This window comes from Hippopotamus amphibius, chromosome 3 (genome assembly GCF_030028045.1).
Source record: "Hippopotamus amphibius kiboko isolate mHipAmp2 chromosome 3, mHipAmp2.hap2, whole genome shotgun sequence".
Lineage (NCBI taxonomy): Eukaryota > Metazoa > Chordata > Mammalia > Artiodactyla > Hippopotamidae > Hippopotamus > Hippopotamus amphibius.
Window position 1 is genome coordinate 155,078,542 of NC_080188.1, and position 15,637 is coordinate 155,094,178.

Consider the following 15,637-nt stretch of genomic DNA (forward strand, 5'->3'; position numbering starts at 1 on the left):
GAGGAGAAGGATAGTGATTGCCTCCTGGTATTAATAGAGCACTTGACAGTCTGGGAAGTGCCTTTCCATACTTCATCTCATTTAACCTGTGACTGGTACTATAACAGGGCAGTGTGATTTCAGGCCTTTTTGGTTTTTGTTTTTTGCGCTTTTTGGAAATATTTTATTTGAGATAATTATACATGTAATTATTAGAAATAATACAGAGAGGTTGCACATACCCTTTACTTAATTTCCCCCAATGGTTAACATCATGCAAAACTATAGTATAGCGTCACAACCAGGACACTGACACTGACACAGTCAAACTGCTGAACAGTTCCGTCGCTAAAGGGGTCCCTCATATTGACCTGTTACAGTCCTGTCTCCCCCTTCACCTCATCCCATCTCCCTTAGTCCTTATTCCTTAACTCCTGGAAACACTAGTCTGTTCCCCATGGCTATCATCTTGTCATTTCAAGACTATTATATAAATGGAATCGTATAGTATACAGCCTTTTAGGATTGGTTTTTTTTCACTCAGCATAATTCTCTGGTGAGCCATCCAGGTTGTTGTGTATTACTAGTTGATTCCTTTTTACTGCTGAGTAGCATTCCATCATATGGATGTACCACAGTTTGTTAGCCATTTACCCATGGAAGGACAGCTGGGTTGTTTCCAGTTTTTGGTGGTTATGAATAAAGCTGCTGTGAACATTCACGTACAGATTTTTGTGTGAATTGGTGAAGTGGAGGTAATTTTTTTTTTAATGGAAGGATTGTAGATTAGAAGGTGGAAAATCTAGGTTTTGCTATTCACTAGGAAGTGACATATATATGTTCCTAAAACTGATGGTTTAACTTCTTGAGCCTCAATTCCCTCATCAATAAAATGGCATAATATATGTTCTGCCTACATCCTAGAGTTGTTGTATAGATAAACTGAAATAATATATGGTAACAGCCATTATAAACTCTAATAAAATACAGACATTTCTGAATGGGACAAGATACTGCCTCACTGTGTTCTCTAGGAGAAGTGAGCTGGAAACGTACCCAGAGTAGTTCTTGAATTGCAGCCTAGAGACAGCTCTTTTAGGTGGCCTTTCTCTTTCTTATTATTGATGTGTGTGTATTTCTTATATATTCTGGTTGCTTATCTTTTGTTGGTGATATGGGTTGCAAATATCTTCTCCCAGAGTTGGCTTCTCTTTTCACTCTTTACTGGATTCTTTGATGTATGAGAAATTTTAAATTTTAGTATACTCAAATCTGTCTAGCTGTTCCTTTATTGTTTGGGCTCATTTTAGAATGCACACACACACAGCCTGTCCTATCCTGAAATCATAAGGATATTCTCCTGTGTGTTCTTTTAAATGTCTTTAAGTTTCACTTCTCACAAAACTGACTTGAATAAATGCGCAGTTTATTTTCGTGAATGGTCTGAGGTAGGGTTGTAACTTTATTTTATATTCCGTATGGCTAACCATTTGTTCTGGTTCCATTTGTTGAAAGGGGCCATCTTTTCCGCCATTGATTTGTAATGTTATGTTTGGACATATACTGAATTTCCACATATTCGTGGGCAAGATGAGCTCGCCATCATGCTGTAGTGGTGTTAACACTGTTGTCACCTGGAATGTGCGACAGGGGCTGTTGATGATGAAGAGTTGCCTGTCTCCCTCCTGAGGTAGGCAGCAGTAGGCTGTCACCATGGCTGCAACCAGAACAGCTCTGCTTTTATGTTTTTCCACCTCAGATTTTATTTGACGAGCTTCTTACACTTAAAATCTTTTTTTGAAGGGTTTAAAACTATAGTTGTAGCAAATTATGTGTTGGAAAGTGTTTCAGTGATAACCAGGGATCTTCTCTCTTGCTTTGGGTTGGATTTCATGGGTAAGCCATGCAGAAGTCAGGACCTAGCAGTGAGGGGAGAATGTGCCAAAAAAAGACATGATTTTGTGATTGTCAGTAACCCTGAATATATCACCTCTGCCACCAATAATGAGTATGTAGGTTCCACGAGAGATTTAGAGCTGTCTAGAATCTAGTGGGTATCCTCTACGATCACATAAACCAGTGGAGTAAAACAGCCAACGTATACAAAAAGTAATAAAAAAATAATTTAGCCCACAGCAATACAAGAAATGACATCAGCCAGTGGATGACTGAAAATGAGTAGTGTTGATAAGAACTTGAGGAATTCAGAGATGGGAGAGGTGTGGGCCAGAGTGAATAAGACCTTGACTTATGGAGTAGGATTTGGCTAACGGGAGAGTAGGAGGAAAGAACAGAGGCCGTGTGTGCACTTCCCCTGGTGGTGTTCCCACAGCTCCCACCATGCTCACCCCTCCTGCATCACTTCCTACACCGTGATACAATGATGGTTCTATCCATCCTCACCCCGCCCCGTGCCCCTTCCTGTAGATACACACTCCCTACCAGAAAGGCACTTGTGAGCACTTTGAGGGTGGGCAGCTTTCATCTTCAGGTTCTCAGCATCCAGCAGCATGTTGGCATGTGGTGGGAACCCAAAAAATGTTTGCTAAGTGAGTGAGTGAGTAGACTCTGGCTGGAGCAGAGGAGTTAGAGACAGGGGAGTGGAATGGACAGATTTAATGATCTTGAAGATCAGCTAGAGTCTGACTCTGTGCTGACGTGGTCAGAACAATAGAGCCCATGTGGGTTGAAGAGTGGGGCCATGCAGTCCTGTTTCAGAGTGACTCTGTTTGATCTGGGCTGGGAAGGGAGGCTTGCTCCTGCCCACACAGTGTACACTAGTCTCTGCCTGGCCCGGAAGTGGGTGCTGTGAATATGTTGTTAAAGGTGACTGATACCGTGCAGGTCCCTGTCGGGCTCCTGTGCGTAAAGCCTTTCTGTGTCCCCTATGTCTTTGATTATAGGAAACAGCCTTCATTCAGCCTGCATGACCTTCCCTGAGTTCCAGTGGGCAGATTCAAGCAGTTGTTAATTAGTGCAGGGAGGGGATGCACGAGACCAGGGAGAGACAGTCAAGGGCAACCTTAGGGCAAGGTCCTATTTCCCCATCAACAATATCTTTGAGCTATTTTGCAGATGTTGAAACCCTCTCCAGGTGGGAGAAGTTAATGATTAATGGTGGTATGCTGCCCACAAGCATGTAGACCCCAGACCAGTCGGACTTGAAGGTGGATGATGCTGACTCCTACTTACCTCACCACCGACCCATCAGAAGAATGCAAGACTGTGACTGCCCTGATCCTTATTGCCTACCCCTGACCACCAGCTCCGACTATAAGACCTCTTCCTATTCCCCAGGGAGGGGGGCACCGTTCTTGAGGCGCTAGCCTACTGTCTTCCCCCTTTGCCTGGCAAAGTAATAAAACTATTCCTTTCTACTCCAAAGCTGTCTCCGTATTTCTATTCAGCATTGGTGAACAGAGGCTGGGTTTTTTCTGGCAATGGGACCAATTCTTAGTGCCACTGATGAGGGGAGTGTGATTCTCCATTTACTGAACTAGGAACTTGTGCTCAGACAGATGATCCAAGGGGGCAGGTGACCTGGGGTGGGGTGGTGACTGAGGCTCAGATCTGTTAGGTTACAAAGCCTGCTTGTTCTTTTACCCTTAGTACCATGTTTGTCCACATTATAGTCATAGACACTGCTAAGGTGGGAAAATGGGCTGCAGAGATAGGAGTCAGGGCCGAGGTAAGAGTCAGGAATGCCTGAGGTTTCTAGCTTGGGAGACAGAGAGGACGATGGTGGCCATGGCAGAAATAGACACGGGGAAGTCAGGGTCGCTGCACTTGCCGAGAGAGGGAGTGCCGTTCCAGACATCCTGAGTTTGAGGTGACAGTTCCATTCAAGCAGGAATTGCATCAGGCAAGTGACAGTGCCATCCCTTCCCCACTCCCCCCACTCCACTTTCATTAAATCTGTCATTTTCCTTTCTTCTAAATTGGGAAGGTTGCAGAGGAACCGTGAAGTAGATGACACCTTGCGCACATGCCAAATACCTGACCTCATTTGCAGCTTCTTTACATTTCAGTTTGAGAAATGTTCTCCCTTGAAGGGGACTTACTTTTGTGTTCAGGAATTAATAGCATTTTTGTTCCCCAGTCCCTTTAAGGGATGAGCATGGCTTAACAAGGAAAGGAGAAACCTGAGTTCCAAGCTGCTCTGTTCTCCTTTGATAAGCCTCTCTCCGGCCCTGAGATGCGGTTAGAGGCCCCCTTCTGAGGGTCGGCCTGTGAATTAAAAAAAAGTCAAGTCAAACCACCCCACCACCCTCCACCACCAGAGCTCCCACGGTTGACAAAGACCTGGCAAAGGAACAAGTTATTTTAAAAGCATCCCAGGGAGTGTGGGAGAAGCTGCGTTCAGCACTACATGACTGGGTGGTGCTGCGCTGTTTCAAGGTGTGGAAGCAGAAGTGGCTAATCATCTTAATTTGAATAACTTTTAGATGGTGAGATAGAGGGCTTGATTGGAGATTGTGATGTGGAATTTGTTGAGAGAGCATATCAGGCTAAAGCTATTTATGGGAAAATATATTTTCGATATTGGCAGTTGGACCAAATGGATTCCATCATCACCTCCAAAGGCTTTGAATTTTTAGCATTATTTCTATTTTGAGCAGAATGGCCTGTGATTGCTTGTCATCCAATATGCTGGATCCAGGGAGACTGTAGGAATTATTATTCTCCTTTTTGTTTCTCTCCTTTTTTTTTTCTCTGAGTAACAAAGATTACCCACAGTTAGCTTGGGAATTTTAAGCAACCAGATTAAGCAATTTGGTAGGAAAAAAAATACCCAAATGGAGGTTAGAAGACTTGCACACCAGTCCCAGCTTTGACCCGTGCATTAACTACATGGCCCTGAGTAATTCCCTAACCTCTCCTGGCCTCAGCTTCTTATGATATAAGATGACAGTGTGATAAGCTTACCTAGGGGTTGCTGTGTTGATTAATATAATGCTTGTGCATCTGCTTTGTAAATTACACAACCCAAACAAGTATACATTAAGATTTTATTTGCTGTGACAGAAAATGGTGGACAGTCTCCTGGAGTTTGTTTTAATGGGACTTGACCTATATAACACTGACTCAGGATGTTTGTTAAAGTGAATCACCTGTTGCCTTCTGAGCCATACTTGAAGTGACATGCCATGTTATGGTGAACCTCTTTTGCACCGCCCCAAGTTTAGGTTTGCTCTTACACAATTTGGGCAAGATTTATGTGCACACCCATTCTTCCCCCAACAGAACAAAACAGCGACTTGGGCAGGGTAGACATCAGGAAAGTGACTTAGCAGGCAAATATGTGACTGATAATGTAGATTTGGCCTAAATATTAGTGTGGGCCTCTGTACACGGATGGGTAAGTGATAAATAGCAAGTCTGCCAAGTAGAGCACGGTGGGGAACCTACTGGCCTCTGTCTATGCTTGAAGTATACTATGCTGATGCTGTACTTGGTATTTAACTAAACACATTCATACCAGTTGCCTTCTTTTGCACTTATTTATTTGTACATCTTTCTTGTCTACTAAACTGTGAGCTCTTTGAAGGCAGGGATGGTCCCTGTTTATGTTTGTTTTTCTGGCGTCTAGTGTGGTGCTTTGGCGCGTAGTAAATGTTTGTTGGTTTATTGGATGAATGAATGAACTAAACTCTTGGCACTTTTATTCAGTTAAAGGGATTTTTGTGGAAGGTGTAGATGTATGATATTTATGTTGTCATCTGCTAATTTTATAGAGGTCTCAACTGGAGACCCTCACTGTGGAGGAGGGACCCGTATTTATGCAAAGCTGGGTTGTGGCAGCTGCTTGCCACCTCCTTCCTCTGCCTCCAACCAAGCTGCCCTGGCCCGCTGGTGCAATGGTGAGCACGGACTCTACACTGGCCCGTGGTCTCTTAGTAGAATAATGGCCTCCCGCAGCCCCCATTGCCATTGCCTTCCTTCTGCCTCGGACCGTCCTTCTCATACACATGTTGTTTTCGTCACATGTCTTCCTTCCCTTCTCTTTTCCAGTGCTTATGCGTTATCCAGGAAAGCTTTCTAAACCCTTCTTGCTGATGGCATATTCCTCTTCATGAGTTAGAGCCCAGACTGGACACCCTCCTCCAACATACCTTACTCATGGCAGATGAATTGGAAAAGCGCTAGTGACACACCTGGAAGGAGAAAAGCCCCTCCACAAGGCTCTCAGTGAAATGAAAGCGATAAAGCACAGGTGCTGTCAATGTTGAACGCTCCCAGAAGTGCCCCTGAGCCTCCTTTGGAATCCCTAAAAGTTTCCATTTACCTCCTCATTTTTCTCAAATGAAATTTCTTCTTTCTCAGGCATCAGTCTTAAACAACAAAGCAAACAAAACCCTCCACAACCTATTTCTTACTCAGTTTTGCACCAGTGGAAAGAGAATGGGATTTGGAGTTGGAAGGCCAGTGTTGGAGTCCTGTTGCCACTTAGTAGCTCTGTGTCTTTGAAGAAGTTTCTAGGCTTTCTGTGCCTCCATTTCCTCAACCATTGACAATATCACCATGTTCTACCAAATATTGCCTATCCACAGAGCCATGGTGAAGTTTAGGTATGTGAAAAACTCTTTGTAGCTAACCAAGCACCATATACATGTCAGGTATTTCTGTTGTTACACTGGGCTTTCTATATTATGTTTCATTTGCACATCCTGGATATTTCAATTACATTGCGGGCTACTGGTCTGAGAACTGAAACTCTATAGCATGCCTTTTATGGGGAAATGTATTTGCACTTTAAATACAAATTTACAAATAATCTTATTATGCAATATACACTATTGATAAATTAATTGAAGGCTGTCTCCACATTGTTAGGTGTGGATGACAGGAATTCTATTTTATACCTCTTTTGTACCTGCCCCTGATGTTTTACATAGTGCTGGGCATTTAAGACCTACTATGGTTGATAGTTTGAAAAGCAACCTTAATCATGACCTAGAATCATTCTTATTTAGCAGCAATCTCAGTGTCTTGACTTAATATAAAACTGACTAATTTATTTTGGAGCCAAGAATGGGAAATTGGAGGACCTTCTTCTATATCAATTTTGGTTTTGCAAACTCTAAAGTTGGATGCATTTGGGTAAAGGAAATCAAATCTGCTTGCAAAAATGTTGTCCAAAAGAATGACGTATATCTGCCACTTCCTTAGGATGGTTTCTTTTTCTTTTTTTAAGATGACTTTTTTTTTTTTTAACTAGCCAAGGGAACCATTTCCCAACTTCTTATTTCTGGGGGGGTTGTTTCAGAAAAATATACCAAGTGCGAGAACCTGTAAGCATGGAGTTTATTAATCTGCTTAAAACCAGTTTTCCTTCAATTAGGTGATCTTTAATGTCAACCATTGTACTTTTGTCTATTAGAAACAACTCAAGTTTAGTCCTGTCCGACTCAAGTTTAGTTTACAGTACAGTTGGACAGGGCTGCAACTCAAGCAGTTGTTTAAGTCCAGCTGTAAGCAGCTGAGAGGTCGGGTTGACCTTAGGCAGAGCCAGATATTTGTGGAGCAATAATCTGCTCAGGAGGGTTTAAAGAAAAGACAAGAATACGTTTTTAAGGACGGGTGTGGGGTGGGGGTGGCTGTGGGGCTGCTTCTGAGTGGGGGCAGGAGGCTGGAGCATAGGATCTTGCAGTCAGTTCTATTTCGGAAGCTTCCTCAATTTGTGCCAAAGTTCTGCACTGATGTTCACTACTGTTGAAGGTCTTCTTGGTTTGATTTGGTTTCACTGCGCTGAGGTTTCCTTTGTCTTATCTTGCGAGAATATCTTGGTGAATACTTAGATAATTAACAACTCATGAAAACTCTTTTGGCCATTTTCATTTTCTACTAAGCTGAAACCTGGGTGTGGTGGAAACCTGTGCAGGCCTGCTTGGCTGGGCTGCACCTGAGCACCTGAGCACCTGAGCGGCTCCTAGCATCTTGGCTGTTAAAAAGCCACTGAATAAACAGCATGGTTGGGATGGGAGACCCTGATCACTGTGGATCCTTGAAAAGGAGACAAAAGGCTAGTCAAGGATGGCTCTTTTCAACCTGAAGGACTCTTCAGCAATAAACAGCTTGCCTCTCTCTTTATGCAGTGTCTTTTATTTATTTTTATTTATTTTTTCCCCTCAGAGACCATATTTGGGTTTGTTTGTTTTTTCTTTCTTTCAGGATTTCTATAGCTTCTTTCTTTCAGAGACTCAAAGTGCTTTTAGTTCTGTCATCCCATTTATTCTCTGTAGGAGCAGGAATTAGGTGTTGATGGAGATGAAGTGCATCACTTACTTGGCTGTGGAGTCTGTGTTCCACAGGCAGTTACAATAGGAGTTCTTCTAGTTACTTGTTGCCCAATTTTTATGTGTGTGTGTGTATATGTATATGCACGTATATATGCACATATATATATACACACACACACGCACGTATATATGCACGTATATATACACGCATATATACACATGTATATACATCTTACCTTGTTTCAAACAAAATGGGTGACATTATCACAGTTTAGTGTCTCCTAAAAGAGAATTTTACATATTAGTAATTTTCTGTGTTTTTAAATGTCTTACTTATGCCTTGTAAGGAAAGAAAGAAAGAAAGAAAGAAAGAAAGAAAGAAAGAAAGAAAGAAAAGAAAGAAAGAAAGAAAGAAAAAGGAAGAAAAAGAAAAGAAGGGAGGAAAGACTTTTCTGATTTTGACTTGAGTTGAACTTATTTGCGTTGAACTTATTTGTCCCTTGGTAAGCTGATCAGTTGCCACTTGCGTTGAGAGAAAGATTTTCCGTCAATCAAAGTGTTTCTGCTACATTGGCATGCTTTGTAATGGAAATGAAAACGACAGCATGTTTTTGTCAGTTTAAATGAATAGGTTTCCTTCAGATCGATGCTGGAGTTGGTATTAGAGGCAACTCAGCCTACGAACACTGATGATTAATTATGGAAATACCTGATGGAGGCACTTGATTTTACCTTGGCATCTTGTAGATGTATTTCCCTGTTGGTGAAGTGTGTGCCAGTGTTGGCATTTCTTGTGAGTACAGGAGTGAACCAGGACACGTCTCTGTGGGGCCTACCTGAGGGCCTTACCCTGTTTTATTTTTTTTCTTAATATTTATTTGTTTATTTGGTTGTGCCAGGCGGGCTCCATAGTTGCAGCTCATGGGCTCCTTAGTTGTGGTAGATGAGCTCCTTAGTTGTGGCCTGCGAACTCTTAGTTGCTTGCACACGTGGAATCTAGTTCCCTGACCAGGGATTGAACCCAAGTACCCTACATTGGGAGCATGGAGTCTTAACCACTGTGCCACCAGGGAAGTCCTGGCCTTACCCTGTTGTTGTTGTTGTTGTTGTTGTTTTAATTTTATTTATTTTTGGTTGTGTTAGGTCTTTGTTGCTATGCTTGGGCTTTCTTTAGTTGCAACGAGGGGGGCTACTCTTTGCTGCGGTGTGCGGGTGTCATTGCGGTGGCTTCTCTTGTTGTGGAGCATGATCTCTAGGCTCGTGGGCTTCAGTAGTTGTGACTTGCGGGCTCTAGAGCGCAGGCTCAGTAGTTGTGGTGCATGGGCTTAGTTGCTCTGTGGCATGTGGGATCTTCCCGGACCAGGGATCGAACAGTGTCCCTGCATTGGCAGGTGGATTCTTAACCACTGCACCACCAGGGAAGTCCCCGTACCCTGTTTCTATTTCATTTATTTAATTTTTTAAAATTAATTTTTTATTAGTTATCTATTTTATATATACTAGTATATATATGTCAACCCCAATCTCCCAATTCATCCCAACACCACCCCCTCGAGTGGTGATATTAATTAATTACTTAATTCTTTCATTCATGCACTCAACATGTGGTGTGCATTGTCCACTATATACCAGGCTCTGGTCTGATGCTAGAGATAGAGTTATTGACAAGACAGGGCAACTCTCTGCTTTTGTGGAGCTGTAATCTTAGTAGGAGAAATATATAATAAACAGATAAATAGATCAATTAGTAGGGTAATGAAAGGTAGTTGAGTGTCCTGAAGGAAATAGAAATCAGGTGGTTCAGGAGTTCCCTGGTGGCCTAGTGGTTAGGATTCCAGGCTTTCACTGCTCTGGCCTGGGTTCAATCCCTGGTTGGGGAACTGAGATCCTGCAAACTGTGTGGCGTACAACCCCACCACCCCCCCTAAAAAAAAAAAAAAGAAATAAAAATAAAAGAGAAGGAAAGAAAAGAAATCAGGTGGTGAGTTCAAGAGTGGTGGCAGGGACTGATGTGGGGGGAGCTTACTTAACCCGTACGTGGACAGGGAAGGCCTCTCGGAAGTGACTGCGAAGCTGACCCTGTAAGGGAAGATCTGGGGGTGAGGGAGTAGCAGGTGCTGAGGTCTGAAGGTGCACAGAGCTGTGTATGTTTGAGGAATAAAAAGAAATTCTGTTCAGCCAGAGGTAGAGAGCAGATGGGAGAGGGATATGGAGTGAGGTGGACTAGGCAGACAGGGTCAGACCACATGGCTGTCCTGGAGAGCACCGTCACGACTCTGCATTGATTCCGATAGGTGCAGTGGGAGGCCCCCAGAGGGCATCCTCAGGGGAGTGGCATGTCTTATTTATTTTTAAGATCATGCTGCTTGCTGGGTGGAAAATAGATGTTAGTAGGTAAAAAGTGGAAGGAAGGGCGTTATAATAGTTGGACTCTTGGCAGTAATCAAGTGAGAGATGATGGTGGCTTTGACTAGGTGAACACTAGACAACTGTGAGACTTGTTTTCTCTCTTCACCAGGTGAAACTAGAATGAATGGAATTTTTTTTTAATGTATATATATATATTCTTTTTAAAAATGTTTTCCGTTATAGTTTATTATAAGATATTGAATATAGTTCCCTGTGCTATACAGTAAATGCTTGTTGTATATCTATTTTGTATATGGTAGTGTGTATATGTTAATCCCATATTCCCAATTTATTGCTCCTCCTCCCCCTTCTGCTTTGGTAGCCATAAGTTTGTTTTCGATGTCTGTGAGTCTGTTTCTGTTTTATAAATAAGTTCATTTGTACTGTGTTTTAGATTCCATATATAAGTGATATCATATGGTAGTTGTCTTTCTCTTTCTGACTTTATTTAGTATGATAATCTCTAGGTCCATCCATGTTGCTGCAAATGGCATTATTTCATTCTTTTTTTATGGCTGAGTAATATTCCATTGTGTATGTATACCACATCTTCTTCATCCCAGAATGAATGGTATTCTCAAGATGGATTTAAAAGGAGCATTTGCAAGGACGAGTGGCAGGAGTTATGTGGAGCTCTGATTCCCATTAATGCAGGATGGATAACGCACCTTTCTGAAGGGCAGCGTTGCCACTTACAGCCCAGGCTCTGTAGGATGATATGGCAGGCTTGCAGATAAGACCCACAGCTCTGCAGGCCCACTTGAACTTCTTTGTAAACCCGCTTGAACTTATCTAGAACAGTTTCAAGTTCTCTATTTGCCTGAGGTTGGACAGAAAACTGGGCTAATGGGTGTGATTTGGGGGCTGTTGTCAAGGTCCCCTGTGGGGGGATGGGCTGAAGATATCTCTTCCACTATTAGCTTTACCTGTTTACAATGGTCTCTTCCCTCACATTACTCAAAAGTGCTATTTGTTTATTTATACTTGAGTGTGAGATTGCGTTTGTTTCCTATAAGAGGTTTTGATAAGGGTCTAAGCCTACTAGATGCCAAATTAGGGAAGCAGAGCATCTCAGAGGAAAGCGACTGTGTACACTTGGCCAGAACTAGAAGGTTGAGGCACCTGCATTTGAACCTACTTAACAGTTTTGCTTAGGGAATTCTCTGGTGGTCCAGTGGTTAGGCCTCGGAGCTCTCACTGCCTCAGGGAGCGGGTTCAATCCCTGGTTGGGGAGCTAAGATCCCGCAAGCCTCATGGTGTGGCCAAAACCAAAACAAAACAAGAAACCAATTTTGTTTAACCTTGAACTCCTGCCCTTTCAGAGAATTAGTTTTCTAATTTTGATAATGAAGGAGTTGGATTCGATGGTCTCAGTCCCTTTTAGCTGGTTTTAGCAGGGTGGGTTTGTACCTAACCTCCCAGGCTTCCGAGTTTTTCCCCTTTTGTCCTTCTGTGAGAAGATCCTGCATTTTCTTTCCTTTTCCTCTGCCTGAAAGAGTGCTCTGGGGCCACGTATAAAATGCCAATTCTAGTTTCCCCAAGAAGGGGAGGGTTCACGCCTCCAGAACAGTATCTGCCGTGGTGTCTGCATTCTAGTCAGATGGCCATGATCAGTGGTTGTGCTCCACGTTGGGGGCTTGTCTGTGGGAACCAGAAGGGCCCATGCGCCCATAGTAAGTGACCTTTACATAGTGAAGAGGTGGGTGAGTGGAAAGAATCCTCAGGTCAGGGTTTTCCAGAGGGAAGATTTTTGAACCATCAGCTATTAATTAGAACAGAATTTCCCTCCACACCTGAAGATCATCAGGAAATACATAGCAAGGAGGTCCCAAGTGCTGGGGAGCAAACATAATTACAATTACCTCATAATCTTAGCATTTTGTGGTTTTTGAAATTGGTTCACATGTATGATGTCATGTGACCTTAAAATCCTGTGAGGTAATAAGCAGGGCAGAAATTATTAACCCCATTTAACAGATGGGGAAAGTGAAGCATTAGGTAGTAAGTGACTTGTCCAAGGTCCCACATTTAATAAGGGTGAATTAGAATTTAGAATGCAGATTTTTCTCTTTAAAACAACTTTATTGAGGTGTGATTTTACATACTAGAAAATGCACCCACTTAAAACCTAGAGTTCGGTGAGTTTTGACAAGTGTACATACTTGTGTAACCACAATCATAACATACCGAGCATTTCCATATCCCCGCAAATTCCCTCCTGCTCCTTTGCATTAATTAATCCCCCTTCCAAGGTCTTTTGATGTCTAATCCAGTGCTCTCTTCATTGCCCCACACTCCGATTTGACAGTGTTTTCAGTTCTATGCTGCTGCAGAGAATACAGGCTGGCAATCGGCCAGCCTTATCACGTTACATTATGAGAGTGAATGGGAAGCCAGTGGGTTGGTTTTTACTCCATTATTGGTTCCTCCTTCCCAGGCTACAGAAAGTTCGTGCGGGTTCCCCTTCTTGGGAGAGCTTGAAGAACAGGACACCCACTCACCTTTCGGTACTGGCTTCCCTATAGTCTGCAGGGGGGAGCTGGAGGTGATGGGGTGGTGGAGGAGATGACCTCTAGGGGATGCCTGACTCCCGGATCGTCTGCTCAGTCTCCTCCATGGAAACCAGCCCTCTGCTGCTTAGTTGCAGTTCCCTAAGGCCTTAAGCAATCCGAATCCCATATCTGATGAACGAATCCCCAGAGGTGTGAAGATCCCAGCTCTGAAAAATGAGCAAACCCTGAATTTCATAGTTATGTAGGGCGGGTCTGGGAGAGAACTCTCCCTTTGCACCTGAGCTAGGTTCTGAGCAGACACTTCCTGATACACTGTTCCCAAGTCCCAGATTTTGACCAGAGTGTCTGGCACCTTCCAGAGGGTTCGGCTGTCTGGTCAGGTTGCTATGTGGCATCCAGCAAAGGAAAGGAAAGGGCCTGCCCCTTTTCATAGCCGGCGTTGCCCCCAGACCAGCAAGATAGAAGATGGTATCCTACTTATCTGAACCCCTAGAGTGGCCACAGGGGGTGACTCAGAATGGGGTTTCTGCTTTTCTTAGGTGACATTGCTCCAATTTTGCCACCCAGCTGGGGGACAGCCCATGTGCTATTAGCAATGATGATAATCCCTTCCTTTCATTTGTTTTGGGCTGTGTGGGTTTATAGGGCCCTTTTCTATCCATTATCTCCTTGTTCTCAACAAGTCTAGTACCTTCTGTGAGGGTAGAAGCCCCATCTCATCTGACTAGGACAGCTGCAAGGACAGAACAGACTCAGATTTCTCCTCTGCAAAGACTCATCTTAAAATCTGGGGCCCCGCGGTATTGATTTTCTTCTAGTTATCTTTGCAAATTTCTCTGGCTTTGCTGAAGGGGGAAAAAGTCACCAGGCTGCATGCTTGAGCTTCAGGTTTCTCCTTAGCTGGCAACCCCCGCCAGGAAAAAAATTCTTTTTTAAAGAATGGAGCCTCAGGCACTGGTTTTGCCTCATATGCCCTTAAATGTCTAGCTCTCAACAGCTGGTGGCCATCCCTGGCCTCCATCTTTAGTTTGCTGCCAACCTCAGCTCGGTGAGTCCCTGGTGTTGACTCCTTGACCTCGCTGCCCTCCTGCAGGGGCCTCTTGTGCTATATGGGCTTAGAAAACAGTGGGCTTCCTGTGTTTTGTCTACCAGCAAATCTGGGTACCCAAAGGCCCCTGTGACGACTCCATGTGGCTGACTCCAGTGTGCTGTGAGAAGACAGTGTTAGAACAAAGACTTAGTTGAGAGCCCCAAGTGTGTACATTTGATGTGGTTGCACAGAGATGGGGTCAAAGCTCAGCTCACGTCTGCAGAGAGAGGGACAACTCCAATTTTGCAGAGGTTACAGGCCGTAGTAATGCTGTTTCTTGCGTTTCCCATTGGAGTTAGGTTTCTAAAGGTCCATGAAGGTTTCATTCCTTTTCATGCCCCAAGAGAGCTTTCCATAGCAATGAAAGAAATGCAGGAAATGGGTAGGATTTCAGATGGCCAAAGAGGGTGGCCAAGGAAAGAAGAGTGTCTTTTAAAGGAAAAATTTTTTGGAGATGCTCTGTGGGTGCTGCTGGTCACCTGGGGAGATGTTGGATTTATTTGACAATTCCCATCTTCCACTTAGGCCTCATGTATACACTCGTTTGGGAACTAGGGAGGGGAATAATACCCTCCCCAAGGATCTGTGACTGAACTCACCGTCCCCAGGACTAAACAGAGCTGCCACAGCTGGGAAGCAGATTGGCTCAGCTCTCCACGAAGAGCTCAGAGCTGTGTGGTTATTTCCTGCCTTTTTCCCCTCGTATTTTCCTCTTTGCAATTTGAATCTTCCCTTTCCACAGGAAGTCTCCGCTGCCTAACCCCCAGCTTTACCCTGGCCCAGATGGACTGCTGCCTCTGTCCTTCTCCCCTCATCAGCCTAATCACTTCTTCATAGACTCCCTTGGAGGAAAGAAGGGTTTTGTTCACCCGCCTCTTGGAAGGGCTGCACCCTACCAAGACAGATGGTGGCCTAGCCTATTTTTATCTGTCTCCAGGGAAGAAGATGACGCAACCTATTTTGAAACCTGTTCCACTGATTGACAGCTCTCAAATTAGGAATTTCTTGCTGATACTTGACTTAAAATTCAACAGCTGTCATTGGAACTCATTTCCTTTTATTCCTTTGGAAGGAGAGGGATCCTCGAGGTCATCAGGACCTACCCCTAATGAAGGAAATGAGACCCACAGATTTCCTGACTCCAAATTGAAATGGAAAATAGCTCCTCATCCTCTCATTGAGGATCCCATCAGTTTGGGGATATGCCTTTGAAAGCACACACTTGGGTGCCATTGTGTGAGAATCAATTTAATTTTCTGGGGGAAAACAGTGATTCTGGAGTGGGAATAGGAGACGTAGAATGCAAGGCATTAATTGCCTTACTCTATTTTGTTTCTAGTGAGAAAGTTAAATGACGCTTATAGAATTACCTTGCCTCTGTCGGCAGAGAGAATAAAAATAAACTC

General features: G+C 43.6%; 1 protein-coding gene across 8 annotated transcripts in view; it reads left to right on the plus strand.

The window, feature by feature from the left end:
- The window catches only part of SRGAP2 (SLIT-ROBO Rho GTPase activating protein 2), a 233,688-nt gene that overhangs the window by 15,803 nt on the left and 202,248 nt on the right, over nt 1–15,637 (plus strand). The window contains exon 3 of one of the 8 annotated variants that reach the window (XM_057727352.1): nt 5,992–6,193. The exons of 6 other annotated variants lie outside the window; for them this stretch is intronic. Coding sequence is in view for 1 of the 2 variants with exons in the window: in XM_057727351.1 (XP_057583334.1) it covers nt 5,335–5,338 (4 nt within the window). In the remaining variant the exon portion in view is untranslated. Of the gene's footprint in view, nt 1–5,257; nt 5,339–5,991; nt 6,194–15,637 lie in introns of those variants that run through there. One more of the 8 variants, XM_057727351.1, reaches the window with a different exon arrangement.